The following is a 19,726-nucleotide window of genomic DNA, read 5'->3' on the forward strand; positions in this document are numbered from 1 at the left end:
GATCGGGTCCTGAGACAGGCGAGTCCGTAGTATTCCAATTCACTGCTGATGGCAACACAGGTCAGGTTGGCTCATCTGTAGGAATTATTATTAATACAGAACAGTACGTTTTACTAAATAGCAGTTATTGTGGAGGAGTTGAATGATTTAGTAAAAGCTGCACTTACTTAATGAGATTCTCTAGAAAAAGACGGGCATTGCTCAAGACCTGCAAAGAAAGGACAAGTTAATAAAACAGTACTAAAATGTGTCAGATGCAAAGTGTACTAATTGTAGGATAGCAGCCAATTGGCACACAGCAACGTCTAACACACAGCCACCATCTTTTTTTCTCTGGAGGATCGTTGGCCAGGACATTGAGAGAAACTCCCTCTATTTGATGAATACATGGGATCTTTAATATTCACCTGAATAGGCAGATGGGACCTTGGTTTCACGCACCTCGAACAATGCAATACAATTTACATTTATATAGTATCTTTCACGTTGGGAGAATGTCTCAAAGTGCTCAACAAATGCTGGCTGGGCAGCTGAGAGGGAAGGTCAAAGCGGTCTTGAGATGAATATTGAATGAGGAAGCAAGTCAGAGGGACTCCAGGATGGAGTTCCAGAGTGCGGGGGATGAAAGCCCACCTGACGATGGTAGGACAGATAACAAGAACAACAAAATTACATTGCTATAGCGCCTTTCACATTGGAACGACGTACAGATACGGCGGGGCACATGATTCATAGCGGAGGGAGCAGCCCTGTTGGAATAGTTTGAGGTCTCAGAGGAAGCGGGGGGTGAGACCGAGAAGGGATTTGAAAGAAATGACCTTGAACTCAAACTGCCTGGGAAGCCAATCAAGAATGGGAGCATAAGAGTCTGTTGAGGGAGAGGACACGTCTGGATAGTCTGCAGCTTGTGTAGGTGAGATCGGGGAGACCGGCGAGCAGGGAGTTGGTGTAGTTGAGCCTGGATGTACTAAAAGTGTAGAAGAGTGTCTTGGCGGGCTAAGGGGAGAGGTAGTGGCGGAAGCAGGCAATAATAATCCTTGCATTTGATTATAGCACCGTATCACATCTTTGAGACGTCTTATAAAGCGCTTCACTGAACATACTATGAAGTGAATTGACTGTATATTTTGCAGGAGAAATCCGGCGGCCAATTGCACACGGCAGTCGTGGATTGAGTCATCACATTATTATTATTTGAAGGGATTATTACCTCCAGAAAAGTGATCTGCCAATCGACTAACAACCAGGTTCCTAATTACTGCTAGGTAAACAGAGGCGAGTGGAGTGACAAAACTTGCCTGATATTACGCCCTGCTTGGGAATTGAGGCTAGGTCATCTCGCTTGCGAGATGAGCCTCTAACCCCTAAGCTACAACCACTGACATATTAACTCAACAGGCACACCCGTATCACACCCAGTCAATTCAATTCTCGGAATTATAACAAAAGGGCAGTTCATTACAAAATCGTCTCTGGAAAGTGCAACATAGCTCTTTATCCTGTGTGCAATGGGTTTCAAAGCACTTCACGGAACGAGTGTGAAGTGTCTACAAGCAAGTTGGTGTGTGTGTGTGTGTGGGGGGTGGGGGTGGGGAGAGAGAGACAAGGAAAGGAGGAAGAGACACCTGGGTTCAATTCCAGGCAGGGTGAAACCTTGGGCAAGTTTCCTTACTCCACACTCCTAAATAATAATCCCTACAAAACAAAAAAAAAAAAATTTTCAATCCACAATTGTTTGTGGGACGCTGCTGTGCGCAATTGGCTGCCGCGTTTCGCCCACAAATATACGGTCAATTCATGTTACAGGATATAGAAGATGTGAAAAGTGCTATATCAAATGCAAGGATTAATATTACTGTTAAGAGAACAGGAAGAATAGTTGGAAATAGGTTAGAAAACAGGAAGAGGGTGTGTGGCAATTTCAGAGAGCGAGGGCATAGTGGAATTGAAAGTTTCCCACCGCGGAAGACCACCCCGACCTTTTATTTGTGAGTGTAAAGGGTTAATCCGCTTCTCCTATAGTCAGAATATATCAGGGCTGCTTGAGCCACTTACTAATCAGAAAGGGTGCAGTTACGTGCAAAACTGAATGTAAATCACTTCTGAAAGTTTAATGATCATCAGTGTGTTGTCAGATTATTCCCAGTAACATGTCTGGCACTGCACGTATCAAAGAACTACAAACCCATTAATAATAATAATAATCTGTGCATTTGATAGAGTACCTTATCACGTTGTTGATACGTCTCAAATCGCTTTACAGAATATATTGTAAATTGTAATGACTGTGTACTTTGTGGGCCAAACATGGCAGCCAATTGCAAACAGTAGTGTCCCACAAACAGCTGCGGATTGTGTGACCATTTTTCTTTTTGGCCTTGGTGCCCTGGCCTCAACCTCCCTTACTGGCGTTATATTCTGTGAAGACCTTTGAGACGTCTGGAAGACATAATAAGACGCCATATCAAATGCAAGGATTATTATTAACAAAACTTGTTCCAATTAAAAAATTACCTTTTGGGTAATAATAATGCTTTCATTTTATATGGCACCTTATCACGTCTTCGAGATGTCTCAACGTACTTCACAGAATATACTGTAAAGTGGAGTGACTGTGTATTTTGTGGAAGGCTTCCATAATGAATTGGATCTGAACCATAGGTCACCGTAACTGGTTCCTTCCCAGGAACATCCACTTACTGGGGTTACATTACGACATGGCAGCAATAGGGCCAACAAAACAAGATCCTCTGCACCATAACCTTTCAATTTTTCTCAAATTGCTTGCTGAGTCGCATTGAAGCTCCAGAAAGAGAACAGATGGCAGCTGCACTCTGCAGCAAACACAAGATAAACCGCCAAATCCCTTTTTCCTACACTCTCCACAGGAAATGGAAGGAAAACCGGCTGACACCGCACTCAATCACTGCAAGTTTTCAGGGCCCCTGTACTCCCCCAACTCCTGTGGCAATTGCACCAAATAATAATAAGAATCCTTGCATTGGATAAAGCAGCTTATCTCGTCATTGAGATGTCTCAAAGCGTTTCACAGGATATACTGTGAAGTGGATTGACTGTATATTTTACGGGCAAAACGCAGCAGCCAATTGCACACAGCAGCGCTCCACAAACAGTCGTGGATTGAATGACCAAATTATTATTGTATTATTACCCCCAGAAAGCGATTCACCAATCGACTAACAACCGGGTTCCTAATTACTGCTAGGTAAATGGATGCGTGTGGAGTAAGGAAACTTGCCTAAGGTTTCACGTTGCCCAGGAATCAAACCCGGGTCCTCTCGCTTGCGAGGCGAGTGCTCTAACAAATACGCTACAGGACTCCACGATTACAAATATACCGTAAGACAGCCCAAACACATCATTGTGTCAGTTAGACTCAGTCAGTAGTGCTCATCTTTGGTCAGGAGTTTGTGGGTTTGAGCTCCAGGTTGAGGACTCTGAGCTCATGGGTTCACACTCCAGCACAGTATGAAGGGGAGGGTGAGACGTGCTATCCTTCAGATAGGACGTTAAACTGAGGTCCCATTTGTGTCTGTTCAGGTAGATGTTAAACATCCTGTATGACAGAGACGGGAATTTTTCCCCAGTGCCCTGGCCAACAATCCAGACAAACATAAAAGTCAGTCTTTACTTCATGGCTGTTTGCAACCAAAAGGCAAGAGTGCAGCTATCTGTGCCAGCTGACACCTGGTAGCAGCCATAGTGAATTTGTGCTCTGCTCGCTCAATGGTTCGGATATACATTCCATAAACGAAAGCCCGCAATAGCAATGCTCCAGCCAGTGTGACATCTTGGGTAGGATTAGTCAAAGATTTCATTAGCAAATAAATGCTCCCTTGAATCTGTGGTTAACCCGTGGCCCTCAGAAATTGAGTCAACAACCCTCACAAGTGAAATGGTCAGAAATAAAACAGGAAGCAGAATGAAGATAACCTTCGTACCAGGCGATTGATAAAGGCAACCTTTGTCTTGGTTTGATAGAACCAAAGTGTTGAAGGCAACATTCTTTACAATAGGTGGAGCAGCATAGCGCAATCGTTTAGGTGGAATAAAACCTAAACAGAAGGTAAAATATTTGGTATTATTGGTGGCCGCGCTTTCAGCCACTACGCCCCAAAACTCTGGAACACTCTTCCTCTAGCATCCTGCCTTGCCCCTTCCTTCCCCATCTTCACCTCGCGCCTAAAGACCTTCCTCTTCGACGGGGCCTTCGGTCAACTGCCACCCAGCTCGGCCTTGTGCTCAGCCAGTCAAGCGCTCTGGGACGCTACCCTGCGCGAGGGGCACTCTATAAGTGCAAGTTGTTGTTATAAAATGCTTCACAACTTTTTTTTTTAAAAAAATCAGCTGCAAACTCATCACCATGCTGGAGTATCCAAACCAGACAGAGTTCCACATAATGCCGTACTCATGGGGATTTCCCTGTGTCTGGAACGGAATATGTACTCTTTCTGGAGGGACACGCCCCACTTACTCAATCCCAGAAAGTGTCAGGCACAGATTTATGAGAGCCAAGGTGTGGCTGTCCTAGAGTGTACTGTTGGACTTTAACCAGCTAAAGCCATATAGTTTGTTATTAAGCGTTCCATTAGGGCTTGCAAGGTTAATGGGAGCAGATTGTGAAGAATCCCCTCCAAGGCCTGCCGATGAACCAGGCTGAGTTGTGCTGTCATCAGCAGTGCCCTGGAGTACTGTGGACCTGCCTGGCTCAGGATCCAGACGAGAGACCGCACAGAGGGTAGACTGGATTCCGGTATTCTGTTACCAAGCATGTCACCTTCGAGTTAGCCTAGTTCCAAGATGCCCTTGCCAACCCCACCCCCCCACACCCCACCCCGAAGCTCAAGCACTACTTGTATTTACATAATACCTTTTCCTGTTGATGTAACTCAGTAATTACAGTCAAGTAGTGTGTTTCATGAGCAAAAGCGACAAGCAGTTTCTGTGCTGCAAGATCCCACAAACTGCCAGGTGAATGACCAATAGACCAATAGATCTTGCGAGATCTTTAACAACCATTCCGACTAGGCACGGACAGGATGTAGGTTAAACCTCACCCAAAGGACAGCGCCTTTGACAATGCAGCAATCCCCTCAGTACTGAGTTGACAGTGGCAGCCTTGACCCGACTTGAACACAACCATTTGCCCCGAAAGGTGAGAGCAAGACCAAGTGAGCCAAGCAGAAACCAAAGCTAGTGTCAATCAGATGCCAAGTGCTGGAGTGCCAATGCTCTGCTTGCTGAAGAAAGCGGATGGTTAACCATAGAAAACTCCTTTGATACTGAAGGAAGCCTGCTACGTTGCTGGAATACAAAGTTCTTTTGCATTCGCTTTGACAGCAAGTGGCCTGTCTAGGCAATTGTCTTGCCTTTTGGTTGCCTTGACAATTAAAACAATCAATTTTAAACTGCGAGCATAAGGAAGCTTGCTAAATAGTGGCTTTAGTTAAAAGTCTAACCCAATAGTTGCAACTGCTAAATAATATGCCCTCCATTTGATATAACCAAACAACACTGAAAATTGGGTTTAAAAAGGCACACAGGAGTTGCCTCCGTTTAAATTTTCAGACAGGCTTCCGAGTCCTTCAGACCGGGAGCATTCATGATCTGATCACTGCTCAATGGAAGTGAAATCCCTGAATGAGGGAAGAAATGAATGGAATGTTTCACTCCCGATCCAAGCTTTGAAGGAAACTTTGGAGTCCTGTAGCGTAGTGGTTAGAGCACTCGCCTCGCAAGTGAGAGAACCGGGGTCTGATTCCCGGGCAGGGTCAGGGTGAAACATTGGGCAAGTTTCCTTACTCCACATGCCTCTGTTTCATCTAGCAGCAAGTAGGAACTTAGATTGGTGGATCGCTTTTCCAGGGTAATAATCCCTTCAAAAAATAAAAATATAAAAATAATAATAATTTGGTCACTCAATCCATAACTGTTTTGGGACACTGCTGTGCGCAATTGGCAGCTGCGTTTCGCCAACAAAATGTACAGTCAATTCACGAGGCAGGCAACTGCACACAGCAGTGCCCCACAAACAGTTGCTGATTGAGTGAATATATTTGGCAATCGACTTGGAAGAATGTTGGCCAGTGTAGATGGTAAAGTTGAGACAAGAACTTGAGAAACAGCCCCCTGATTAACAGCTGTTGGGTCTTGCTCTTTGCCTCTCTCTCTCTCATCCACACCACACATGCACAACATTTCTTCCAAACACCAGAAGAACTGCTCTCAAAACACAAACTGCCTCCTCCTGCCTGCAAATCAGGAGGACGATGCCAGAGACAAATGGTAATGGTGACTAAAGGCAACACAAACAAATTTGGGATATTTCTCAAAAAACAGGCAACAGACTATTTGTAGGCGAACACAGCAGCCAAATTTGCACAATGTAGTCCCACAAAACAATCACAAAGTGAGCGACCAATTTTATCTGGGGATTGTTGGCAAGGATATCCAGGGAAATTTGTGTCTCTTTGAGTAGTACCAGGGGGCCTTTAAAATCCACTTGAGCAGGTTTAACACCTAATCAGATTGCACCTCCAAGAATGTAGCACAGGTTGACAAGAGCCAAGGCTTGGGGAGCCCAAAATGTGCACTGGGGTAACTGCTGGAGTCTAACCAGCTAAAACACCATTGCTTGCTGATATTACTGTCCAGCAAGGTTTCCCACTGGTCCACCCTACCCATTAAGGCTTTGGCTTGCAGGGTTAACAGGAGCTGAGTGGGATGACTCCCTGCCCCAGTGAATGGTCTGCCCTTCCGATGAGCTAGGCTGGCTGTGCGGTAATCAGCAATGCCCTGGAATACCGAGGACCCACCTGGTTCAGGAACCGGTCTAGAAACCGCCAGAGGGCTGGCTCGATTCTGACATTCCATTGCCAGGTATCTCACCTTGAAGCTAGTAAAGGAGGAGTGAGGAGAAAACAATAAAATGGTATTTCCCAATTGTCTAACATTTCCCAAGACCTCTTGTAGTGGCATTTCACTACAGCACAGCCCACGGTGAAATAGAATTTATTTTGTAACACAGATGAAGAGAAAAAAAGATTTAAGACCCCATTCTTTAAGAAAGACTGGCAGCTCTCAAAGCGAGCAGTAGCAATGACCACATTCTCTACAGCCGTGAAATGTATGCATAATTTTCTTCGTGCACAAGTGACTTTTTAAATGCATGAGATTTTGTCTCGACTTTAGCACATTCTACTTGTGACTTTGCATTGCATCATAGGCTACAAGGAACAGAGGAAATGCAAAGTACTATTGCACTCCCTTGTCTGACACTATTCCCCTCCAGACTCAACTGTACTGTCAAATGTTTCCCCAAAATACCCCATTCAATCCTCTTCTGAACTTATATATTTGCTAATCCTATATTTTGGAGTTCTTTTTGGCTCATCCATTCTCTTAGAATGAGAAATCTATGATCAGCAGAAGGCCATGCGATGCATTGTACAGAAATAATAATAATCTTCACATTTGATATAGCGCCTTATCATGTTTCACAGAATATATTGTAAAGCGGATTGACTGCATATTTTGTGGATGAAAGGTAGTAGCCAATTGCTTCTGTGAAGTGCCCTTTCAGACGTCTCGACGACATAAGGTGCTGCAAGGATTATTATATTATTGATTATTATCATTACTAGTCAATCCATGACTGTTTGTGGGACCCCGCTGTTCGCAATTGGCGAGGATATCAATGTTCCCATCAACGATGAGATCATTGACAGAGAGAACTTATTGGAAAGGGAGCGTACATTTTGTAGGGCAATGACATGAAGATCCATCTCTTCGCAGCTGTTCTTTTGGTCACCGATACTGAACCTCAGCCCGCTCTTCCCCCCCACCCTGCCTGAGCTTGCATGAGCAGTCAGCTGTGTACAATGCCTTGAGATCCACCCCCCCACCCACAATGTGAAAGCCACTATATACATATGCATGCTTGTTGTTAGAGAAATAAGAGATGCCAGTTGTTAAGTCTGTCATTGAATTTTGTAAAGAAACACCACCCAGTTAGCTAATGCCATTGCAAAAGTTATTTGGGGTGAATTATTTGCACAGGACAACTGTTCCTCATCAGAAGCAGAACCATAGCTAAAATTAGCAGGAAAATGACAACATTTTGGCAGCTACTTCAGCTGACACAATACTAAAACGTCTGAAGCAATCAAAGAATAAATGGAAACCTGAAGCAAAATAAATGAGACTCCGGGAATCAATGAGTTGGGAAATCAGTGATAAAAGGTGTCGAAAACTGGGGAAAGAGGTCAGGAGGCATTTCTTCACTCAGAATCTTGTTAGTTAGGATATGGAATTGAGGCCAAATCAACAAAATTGTTCAAAAGAAAACTGGAAAAGCAGCTGGGGAGAGAGGTGGTAAGTGGGATTAGTAATTCAGGGAAGAATTGATACAGGTTCCAGACTACTTAAATGCAAGTTGTTGTTTTCCACCGGTTAATTCTTTATCTGGGTTCAAGAGTTAAGACCACAGCCTCCATTTCCCCGCTAGATAGTTCCGCTGTTGGAACATAACTCACCAGCATTACCACGCACCAGTTGAGGATTCCTCTGTAATTACTGTATCCACTTGCTGAGCTGAGCAACGACTCCTGCAGCCTGTGACAACTAGGACAGAGGAAAGCAAAAGTCAGTCCACATTTTCTTAACAGGAGCACGAAGATCCAGATGAGGTTTGACTAGACAACTGAGTAGCCAGGGGCAACTGTAACTACAATTCACAGATGCAGAGTAGTTAGCAGAATTTTAAATAAATACCTGAGGGAAGATATCAAAGAGTATGGAGACTGGAACTAGAGAGCTCTAGCGGGGGAGCGAGCACCATACTCTCTGATGGGGAGAGAGCAGGGAACGGGATTACAGTAGAGCGCTCCAGTGGGAGAGCGAACACCAGCAGAGATGGCTTTCTGTGCTGGACAATACTCTAGGACACTATAAACAATTGGGACTTAAATCCTTTGAACTGTACTAATCCCAACAAATAAATATTTTACAATTAGTTCTGCCCCTCATTGCCAATGTACAGCCGAATCCCCTTCCACCATAGGAGGTGGGGTGATAGGTCAGGATGATGTGAACAACGGTTTTTCCCACAAAATACAGTCAATCCTATTTGCAGTATATTCCATGAAGCGCTTTGAGACGTTTCAAAGACAGATAATAACAATTCTTGCGTTTGATATCGAAGTGCTATATCAAATGCAAGGATTAAATAGTTTCAAAGTTCATCACAGGGCAATGCATGTGTGCATTGTAGTTACGGTTGCCCCTGTGATGAACTGTGGTGAGTGACCATTTGCAGGCTGACATGGCAGTGCACAGAGGTGCACAGTCTAACTCTCTTGCCTCCAAGTCAAAAGCTGGAGTTGTAGCCCCACGATGGAATTTGAGCTCAGTCGAGGCTGACAATTCACAAAAAAAAAAGATTAATTTATACAGGAAGCTTCACTTTTTCCCCACCAGACAGAGTGGTTGGCTCCATGCACAATTAATAAATAACTAAGTAGCTTCATAACAAATCACCAATGTCTGGGTTCAGCCACACCTTACACCAACCAGCATCTGGATGTAGTTACTAGAAAATAATACTTGCATATTAATATAGCGCCTTATCAAGTCTTCTAGATGTCTCAAAGCACTTCACAGGATATACCGTAAAGTAAATTGAATATATATTTTGTGGGCGCAAAGCAGCAACCAATTGCACACAGCAGAAACTTGCCTAACATCTTGCGATGCCTGGGAATCCAAACCAAGTCTTCTCGCTTGTGAGACGAATGCTCTAACCAATAAGCTACAGGATTCCGCTGCAGTTAAGCAATTAGATGGTGCTTTTCCATCTGTTGACCCTCACTGAGAAAGCCATGAATGAGTGCTCCAATGCTATCATTCCAATTACAGGAACATTTAAAGCTTTTTTTGCATCACAGAAGCCTTCAGACAGTTTAAAAAGAGAGAGATCACTAACAGACAGAAATATCAATCCATTCATTAAAAGCCATAGCTTACAAAACTGCTTATGGAAAACAAGAGGCTTATTATGTCTAGAACTCCTGTCCTAATGCGGGAAAGGGTCAATGCAATTCACAAGAACGCCAATGTAATGACTATCCTCTTAGGGCAGAAGAAAAGGTAACAGAATCTCCTTGGGCTCCTTGAACTGGCTTCAAGGCAACATGCATAGTAATGGAATATCAGAATCGAGCCCCACTCTATGGCCATCTCAGTCTGGTTCCTGAACTCTAGTCCAGGGCACTGCTGTTGACAGACCAGCCCACTATGGCTCATCGAGAGGACTTGGAGGGCCAGGGATTCCTGCCATTGCTCACTGGGGGTAGATTCTGCCCACTGATCTCTTGTTATAACAATAATAATAACCCTTGCATTTGATATAGTGCTTTTCACGTCTTCTAGACATCTCAAAGCGCTTCACAGAAGACTAAAGTGAAACGACTGTATATTTGTGAGTGAAATGCAGCAGCCAATTGCGCACAGCAGCGTCCCACAAACAGTCGTGGATTGAAAATGACCAATTTTTTTTGGAGGGACTATTATCAGGCGTGTGGAGTAAATAGAAAAAAGGTAATTTTTTTGCACGTTCCACAGAGCCTATCCCAATCAGATAAGCTTGCACAAGACGGAGTTGATGTAAGCTTGAGTTGGCAAAGTCTGATTGGCCCCATTAGAGTGACTGCCTTAAGTATCACTCCTTTCAGGTCAAAACACCTCTAAGGGCTTGACATGTAATTATCATATTAATTCCATGTTTTAGTGGGCAAATGCAGTACAGTTTGAGTACAGTTAGGCTCCACAAACAGCTACAAAGTGAATTATAATTCATCAGGAGGCATCGTCAGCCAGGATACCACCGAAAATAAAGTCCCTTCCCTTTTCCAATAGCGTCACAAATTGTGCAATATCCACCTGAACAGACACAATCGTGAATCTCTGTTCAACTTCTCTTCTGAAGCACAGTACCTTCTACAACACAGCACTACAGCATTTTCAGTCTACCTTAAATTAACCAATGATTATATGCACAGTACGAAGGTCAGTTGCAGAAAGAAAGGTTAACTAGCAACAACATTTGTATAGTGCCTTTCACGTCAGGAGGACGTTCCGAGGCGCAGTCAGTGTTTTGGACCCGAGCTGAGGGTCGGGAGTGGGGAGGGTGGAGGGCAGGGTGGGGGGGGGGGGGGGAGCAGGGTGATCGAAAGCACGGTTGAAGAGGAGGGTCTTGAAGGAGGCAAGAGAGGAGGTGAGGCAGAGGGACTGCGGGATGGAGTTCCAGAGGGTGGGGGCAGAGTGGCAGAAGGACTGCCCATAGTGGGGCGGGCGAGGCAGGAGACGTGAAGCAGTCCGGAGCCCGCTGAGCAGAGGGAGTGGGCAGGACGGTAGGGGGGTTAGGAGGTCACAGAAACCAATAGAAATACTGATCTAAACAAAGGCTTGTGCCAAGATAGTAGAGTGCATCAGTACTTGGCCTTCTGCCCCTCTGGCCCCACTCTCTGGAACTCCATCCCACAGTCCTTCGCCTCACTCCCTCCCTTGTCTCCTTCAAGACCCTCCTCTTCAACTGTGCTTTCGATCCCCCTTTCCCCCCCCCCACCCTGCCCTCCACCCTCCAAAAATCCAACCCCCCCCCCCAGCTCGGGTCTGGAACTGACTGTCCAGTGCCTTGGGACGTCCTGCCGACGTGAAAGATGCTATACAAATGTAATTTTGTTCTCGTTGCATAATCCAGGATACGAAATTCATACCTTAAGCTGCCTTAAACAAGCACCGAAACCCTGCTTTCAACCCAAGCTTCACATGAATGTGAAATCACTACACCAAGAAATTCCAACAAGAAGACATAGGTTTACAGTTTAGTGTAAAGAGCAATTTGAGAACATACATCAGGAAGTAGTTATTTACCCAGAGAGTAATTAAAGACCAGAACAGGCCAGGAAAGAAACTAGTGGCCATGACACGGAATTCGTTTAAAATAAATTTTTTATGAAATTCTGATGTGAAGACGGTAGGGTGTGGCTTTTTCATACCAAACCAGTCTTGAGAGAGAGAGGTAGAATGGTGAAGTGGTTTTGGAAGGGATTCCCAGAGGGTAGGGATGATGGCTACAGGCTTTACCACCAGAATCAGAAGAAAGGAGTGGGAAATCAGCAACAGACTGCCAGAAGTGCAGAGGGTATATTAAAGTATATTCTGTGATGTGCATTTTGAAATGTCTAAAACGTGATAAGGCGCTATATCAAATAATATAATAACAATCCTTGAATTTGATATAGCGCTTTTCACGTCTTCTAGACGTGAAAATTGTAAATTGCAGATTAAAGCTTAAAATGCATTTTAAGATTAAAGATTAAATTGCAAGATTATTATTATTGAATTGAATCTGAGTAGAGTTTACAGAACGTGTGTAATATTAACAGCATCCTGTGGTCCTTGCTCAATAAGGCTGAGAATTCAGTACTACCTTTTGCTGTAGCAATTGGGCTAAGGTTGCTCTATACTCATTTACTTAAAACTTAATGGCAACAGGGACGAATGGTAATGAGGCAGGAAAGGTTCAGATTCCGCTTATCTTTTGGGCCTTCAAAATAGCTCACAGACCTTGGATCCCTGGATATTTATATCCCAAAACATGACATTTGTACTAGAAAACTTCTTTCCTCCCCCACAAATGAAAGGAAACCAGAGTGCAATTTGTTCCTATGAAGTCTGACCAGAGTGAAAGGAATTCCAACACCACAGGAAAGGGGGGGGGAGGGAGCAATTACACTCAGGCATGTTCACCGAAGAGAGACTGGGGAGAAAAGGGTAGGGGCACATTCAAGCCTTGCTGGAATTCACCTTGAAAAGCCTAAAATGTCACCTAAATGTCTTCACCTGAGATAATTTTGTCTTATAATAATAATCCTTGCATTTGATAAAGTGCCTTATCACATCCTTGAGACGTCTCGCAGTATACAGTGTAAAGTGGATTGATTGTATTTTGGGGACGAAGTACGGCAGCCCATTGAGCACAGCAGTGTCCCACAAACAGTCGTAGATTGCGTGACCAATTTTTTTTTAAAAAATATTTTTTTTCCCCCGGAAAGTGATCCACTAGTAATCAACTAGCAACTGTGTTCCTACTTGCTGCTAGATAAACAGAGGCGAGTGGAGAAAGGAAACTGCCTGGGAATCGAACCCGAGTCCTCTCGCTTGCAAGGCGAGTGTGCTAACCACTGCTCTGCAGGACTCTTAAAATGCAAGATCATATAGAATTGTGGAAAACGCTTAAACTTAGCATGAAATCGGTTTCTCTTAAAAAAAGAACCGGCTTTGAAATTACAATTGAATTGTAGATATTAAACTCTGAGAAAAGATGGGGAACCCTTTCAGCAGTGAAGGCAGATGAACAATTAATCTCCAGCACAAGGGCTACTTTGCAGGCGGCAGTTTATAACTCCACCTCCTTTCACCACACTCCTAAAGAGACCTTTCCAAAACTCTGGCTTACCTGAATGTCTTCTGTTCTCTAACTTTCGTTCAACGTCTGGAGGCATGCTGAAGGTTACAATTCCTCAGAAAATCTGTGACCCTTACGTTGCTCCTTATGTGGATCTTGTGGCTGCTACTCTGATTACCGACACTATCGTTTATCTGCTCCCCCGAATGCTCCGACTCAACCCTTTTGGTCCTCACATGAGAACACAAACGTTTCGCATTGAAACAAGAAGAAGCTGTATTTATGCGGGGTAGTGTCCCGGAGCACTTGATCAAAAGGCAACCCATTTGATCTCATTGTTTTAGAATTCCCACTCGACCATCCTCCCTTTATACCATCAAGCTGCTTTCTAAGAGAATCCAGTGTCCTGGTCTCAACCACTCGTCCTGGCATCTCCAGTCTAACTGTTAGTTGCCCCTTTTGTGGAAAGAAATACTTCCTGTCTTCTGTCCTCAAACTGCCCTTCAGGTAAGGGTTAAATGCAAGGATTATCGTTATTCATAACCTTGAAGCTGTTGCCTTGGTGTATCTCACTGTTAGCACTGTTCTGGGTTTACTTTCTCAAATCCATTTAAACTCTTACATACCTTTATAAGATACCCCCCCCCCCCCCCACCCCCCCCCCACCCCCGAGTCATTGTTCTTCGAGGCTAAAGAGCACGGTCTCATCTAAATTGTTCCTCATAGCACACCCGCTAACGCTGGGATTCACACTCACTGCTTGCCTCTGCATTGCACGGGCAATTTGAACCCTCCTATGTTACAGTGACATGGTCGAACTGATTCTGCAATATGATACAGCATTATATATTGCCATCTCATATTGTGTTGACATTGTGAGCAACAAATTAACTAACGTAAATAAAAGAGGGTAGAGTTCATAATCCTCCTGCTTGCTTCAAAGCCCTCCAAGACCTTGCTCCTCCCTACCTCTGTGACCTGATAACTCCATATAAGCATGTCCGTGCAGCGGGTCCTGGCCATGCTCCATGTCCCCTGTCCTGACTGCCCCACCACTCTTTGGAACTCTATCTCACATCCCTTCGACTCCCTCCGTCTCTGAACTCCTTCAAGACACTCCTCTACGATTGCGCCTCGATCACCCTCCTGATCCCAACCCCTGACTGTCCAGCGCCTTGGGATGTGAAAGGTACTATAAAATGTAATTTGTTGTTGTTGTTGACATCTCTACGGCTCTCAGCTTCTCCCCCCCTCAGCATGTACCCAAACACCCCATAAATCCATAAGGTGTAAGAGCAGGAGTAGGCCATTCGGCCTCTCGAGCCTGCCCCATTATTTAATAAGATCATGGCTGTTCTTCTAACCTAATTCCATTTACCCGCCCTATCGCCATATCACTTAATCCCTCTATCCTTTAGAATAGCCCAAACCGCCCCCACCCCCCAACCCTACTTTTTATTTCTTAAGTGCAGTACCTTGCGTTTATCTGCATCACATCCACTGATACTGTTCATTCCTACTTCTCTCTAGTTGCTGGGATTTTACTGTTGCTATAGTCTCAGTGCTGTCTCGCTGGTAGGATGGGTCTTAACTGTCCGGAACGCTGAATCAATCTGCTGTGGTTACACTCATCTTTCCTCTTCATCTCTCCACTTTCTTACTGCTAATGGTACCTAAACAGAACAGATGACTCATTTTTACAGAAGGTACGATCTCACACGGCTACCGTATTATAGCAAACTTTTTTCCCCCTTTCCCCGCCCCCCCCGTCTCCACGGTTGTTAACTCATTCTCCAAGTGTTGAGTTGGTTGGGAGGTTCCAGCAGTTGGTGTTCATTCCAAACTACAGCTTATTCTCGCGGTCCCATTTCTAGGCTTCTTCTGTCCCATTAACACAGGCACAGAATTGCACAGCAGCTCCAACATCTGGGTCAGTTAAATCTGGGCGCTCACTTCCAACCAGCTCGCCCTGCCGCAATACCCACACACTCCTCACTCACTCCCTGAAGCCCAGGCGTTGTGCACATAAGCATCCGGCAGTCCACAGCAAAGGCAACGTCCAGCCTTCACGCCGTGACACACGATGAACCGGATCAGGCGCTCAATCCAACTGCCTTCAATGGGAAAGGCGAGGGCTGCACAACCCCGTCCACAGCGCGCACACGGGGAGGGGTATATCACAGCGCGCACACGGGGAGGGGTATATCACAGCGCACACGGGGAGGGGTATATCACAGCGCGCACACGGGGAGGGGTATATCACAGCGCGCACGGGGAGGGGTATATCACAGCGCGCACGGGGAGGGGTATATCACAGCGCGCACACGGGGAGGGGTATATCACAGCACACACGGGGAGGGGTATATCACAGCGCGCACACGGGGAGGGGTATATCACAGCGCGTACACGGGGAGGGGTATATCACAGCGCGTACACGGGGAGGGTATATCACAGCGCACACGGGGAGGGGTATATCACAGTGCGCACACGGGGAGGGGTATATCACAGCGTGTACACGGGGAGGGGTATATCACAGCGCGCACACGGGGAGGGGTATATCACAGCGCGCACACGGGGAGGGGTATATCACAGCGCGCACACGGGGAGGGGTATATCACAGCGCGCACACGGGGAGGGGTATATCACAGCGCGCACACGGGGAGGGGTATATCACAGCGCGCACACGGGGAGGGGTATATCACAGCGCGCACACGGGGAAGGGTATATCACAGCGCGCACACGGGGAAGGGTATATCACAGCGCGCACACGGGGAAGGGTATATCACAGTGTGTACACGGGGAGGGGTATATCACAGTGTGTACACGGGGAGGGGTATATCACAGCACACACACGGGGAGGGGTATATCACAGCACACACACGGGGAAGGGTATATCACAGCGCGCACACGGGGAAGGGTATATCACAGCGCGCACACGGGGAAGGGTATATCACAGCGCGCACACGGGGAAGGGGAAATCACAGTGCGCACACGGGGAGGGGTATATCACAGTGCGTACACGGGGAGGGGTATATCACAGTGTGTACACGGGGAGGGGTATATCACAGTGTGTACACGGGGAGGGGTATATCACAGTGCGCACACGGGGAGGGGTATATCACAGTGCACACACGGGGAGGGGTATATCACAGTGCGCACACGGGGAGGGGTATATCACAGTGCGCACACGGGGAGAGGTATATCACAGTGCGCACACGGGGAGGAGTATATCACAGCGCGCACACGGGGAGGGGTATATCACAGCGCGCACACGGGGAAGGGTATATCACAGCGCGCACACGGGGAAGGGTATATCACAGCGCGCACACGGGGAAGGGTATATCACAGTGTGTACACGGGGAGAGGTATATCACAGTGTGTACACGGGGAGGGGTATATCACAGCACACACACGGGGAGGGGTATATCACAGCACACATGGGGAGGGGTATATCACAGCACACACACGGGGAGGGGTATATCACAGCACACACACGGGGAAGGGTATATCACAGCGCGCACACGGGGAAGGGTATATCACAGCGCGCACACGGGGAAGGGTATATCACAGTGCGCACACGGGGAGGGGTATATCACAGTGTGTACACGGGGAGGGGTATATCACAGTGTGTACACGGGGAGGGGTATATCACAGTGTGTACACGGGGAGGGGTATATCACAGCACACACACGGGGAGGGGTATATCACAGCACACACGGGGAGGGGTATATCACAGCACACACGGGGAGGGGTATATCACAGCACACACACGGGGAGGGGTATATCACAGTGTGTACACGGGGAGGGGTATATCACAGCACACACGGGGAGGGGTATATCACAGCGCACACGGGGAGGGGTATATCACAGCGCACACGGGGAGGGGTACATCACAGTGTGTACACGGGGAGGGGTATATCACAGCACACACACGGGGAGGGGTATATCACAGCACACACACGGGGAGGGGTATATCACAGTGTGTACACGGGGAGGGGTATATCACAGCGTGTACACGGGGAGGGGTATATCACAGCACACACACGGGGAGGGGTATATCACAGCGCACACGGGGAGGGGTACATCACAGTGTGTACACGGGGAGGGGTACATCACAGCGTGTACACGGGGAGGGGTATATCACAGCGTGTACACGGGGAGGGGTATATCACAGCGCACACGGGGAGGGGTATATCACAGCGCACACGGGGAGGGGTACATCACAGTGTGTACACGGGGAGGGGTACATCACAGTGTGTACACGGGGAGGGGTACATCACAGTGTGTACACGGGGAGGGGTACATCACAGAGTGTACACGGGGAGGGGTACATCACAGCGTGTACACGGGGAGGGGTATATCACAGCGTGTACACGGGGAGGGGTATATCACAGCGTGTACACGGGGAGGGGTATATCACAGCATGTACACGGGGAGGGGTATATCACAGCATGTACATGGGGAGGGGTATATCAAAGCACACACACGGGGAGGGGTATATCACAGCGTGTACACGGAGAGGGGTATATTACAGCGCGCACACGGGGAGGTGTATATCACAGCGCGCACACGGGGAGGGGTATATCACAGCGCGCACACGGGGAGGGGTATATCACAGCGCGCACACGGGGAGGGGTATATCACAGCGCGCACACGGGGAGGGGTATATCACAGCGTGTACACGGGGAGGGGTATATCACAGCGTGTACACGGGGAGGGGTATATCACAGCGTGTACACGGGGAGGGGTATATCACAGCGTGTACACGGGGAGGGGTATATCACAGCGTGTACACGGGGAGGGGTATATCACAGCACACACGGGGAGGGGTATATCACAGCACACACGGGGAGGGGTATATCACAGCGTGTACACGGGGAGGGGTATATCACAGCGTGTACAACGGGGAGGGGTATATCACAGCACACACGGGGATATCACAGCACACACGGGGAGGGGTATATCACAGCACACACGGGGAGGGGTATATCACAGCACACACGGGAGGGTATATCACAGCACACACGGGAGGGGTATATCACAGCACACACGGGGAGGGGTATATCACAGCGTGTACACGGGGAGGGGTATATCACAGCGTGTACACGGGGAGGGGTATATCACAGCACACACGGGGAGGGGTATATCACAGTGTGTACACGGGGAGGGTATATCACAGCACACACGGGGAGGGGTATATCACAGCTTGTACACGGGGAGGGGTATATCACAGTGTGTACACGGGGAGGGTATATCACAGCACACACGGGGAGGGGTATATCACAGTGTGTACACGGGGAGGGTATATCACAGCACACACGGGGAGGGGTATATCACAGCGTGTACACGGGGAGGTGTATATCACAGCACACACGGGGAGGGGTATATCACAGTGTGTACACGGGGAGGGGTATATCACAGTGTGTACACGGGGAGGGGTATATCACAGCACACACACGGGGAGGTGTATATCACAGCACAGGGAGGGGTATATCACAGTGTGTCACGGGGAGGGGTATATCACAGGACACGGGGAGGGGTATATCACAGCGCGCAACGGGAGGGGTATATCACAGCGTGTACACGGGGAGGGGTATATCACAGCACACACGGGGAGGGGTATATCGCAGTGTACATGGTGGTGGGGGGGGGCACGGGGGCAGTACCTGAGCCAGGCCGCCTGGCTGCCCTCCTCTGGCTTCCGCTCCTCCCGCCTCAGGCTGGGGCTCCTCGCCACCTTCGGAGCCGCCGCTCGCCTCTTGGCTGAGCCGCTCATGTCTTCTCCTCACCCTCTGGCCCGTGGGTGGGTGTGAGAGAGGGGGAACGATAACCGGCTCCGAAGAGCCCCTCTTCAGCGTCTTCGAGTCACTTCGAGTCTGAACCGAGTCTATCGGCAGCGTCTCTCCCGCGCGAGTCGTCGTCGCCGCCGCCGTTCTCCGCGAGGCGCTTTAACGGTTGGTTGGCTCTCGCGCTGCCCGCCCTCATCCCGCGCTCCCCTCACTGCGCGCGCACCCTCTACCACCGCTCCCCTCACTGCGCGCGCAGCCTCTACCCCACCCCCCGCCACCCCCGCGCTCCCCTCACTGCGCGCGCACCCTCTACCTCCGCTCCCCTCACTGCGCGCGCAGCCTCCACCCTCCCCCACTACCCGCCCGCGCTCCCCTCACTGCGCGCGCAGCCCCGATCCCAGCGTTTCCCCTCACTGCGCGCGCAGCATCTACCCCCGGGCTCCCCTCA

The 19,726-nt window shown here is 47.9% G+C and overlaps 1 protein-coding gene across 1 annotated transcript; it reads right to left on the reverse strand.

Annotated features, from left to right (window-relative positions):
* Positions 1 to 163: 163 nt before the first annotated feature.
* LOC121848159 (diacylglycerol O-acyltransferase 1-like) lies at positions 164 to 19,498 on the reverse strand. Its single transcript, XM_042332564.1, has 3 exons — positions 19,156 to 19,498; positions 8,556 to 8,643; positions 164 to 208 (listed from the first exon to the last, which is right to left on the reverse strand). Exons 1-3 carry the CDS (start codon positions 19,263 to 19,265, stop codon positions 164 to 166), a joined length of 243 nt encoding a protein of 80 aa, XP_042188498.1. The 5' UTR covers positions 19,266 to 19,498.
* Positions 19,499 to 19,726: the final 228 nt, after the last annotated feature.

The sequence above is a fragment of the Callorhinchus milii genome, unplaced genomic scaffold (assembly GCF_018977255.1).
Source record: "Callorhinchus milii isolate IMCB2004 unplaced genomic scaffold, IMCB_Cmil_1.0 Scaffold2, whole genome shotgun sequence".
Lineage (NCBI taxonomy): Eukaryota > Metazoa > Chordata > Chondrichthyes > Chimaeriformes > Callorhinchidae > Callorhinchus > Callorhinchus milii.

Coding starts and splice junctions, on each gene's coding strand:
- LOC121848159 (XM_042332564.1), bottom strand. CDS start 19,265: ATGAGCGGCTCAGCCAAGAGGCGAGCGGCGGCTCCGAAGGTGGCGAGG. Junction 8,644..19,155: donor AGCCAGGCGGCCTGGCTCAG/GTACTGCCCCCG, acceptor CCTCTGTCCTAG/TTGTCACAGGCTGCAGGAGT. Junction 209..8,555: donor ACTGGTGCGTGGTAATGCTG/GTGAGTTATGTT, acceptor CTTTCTTTGCAG/GTCTTGAGCAATGCCCGTCT.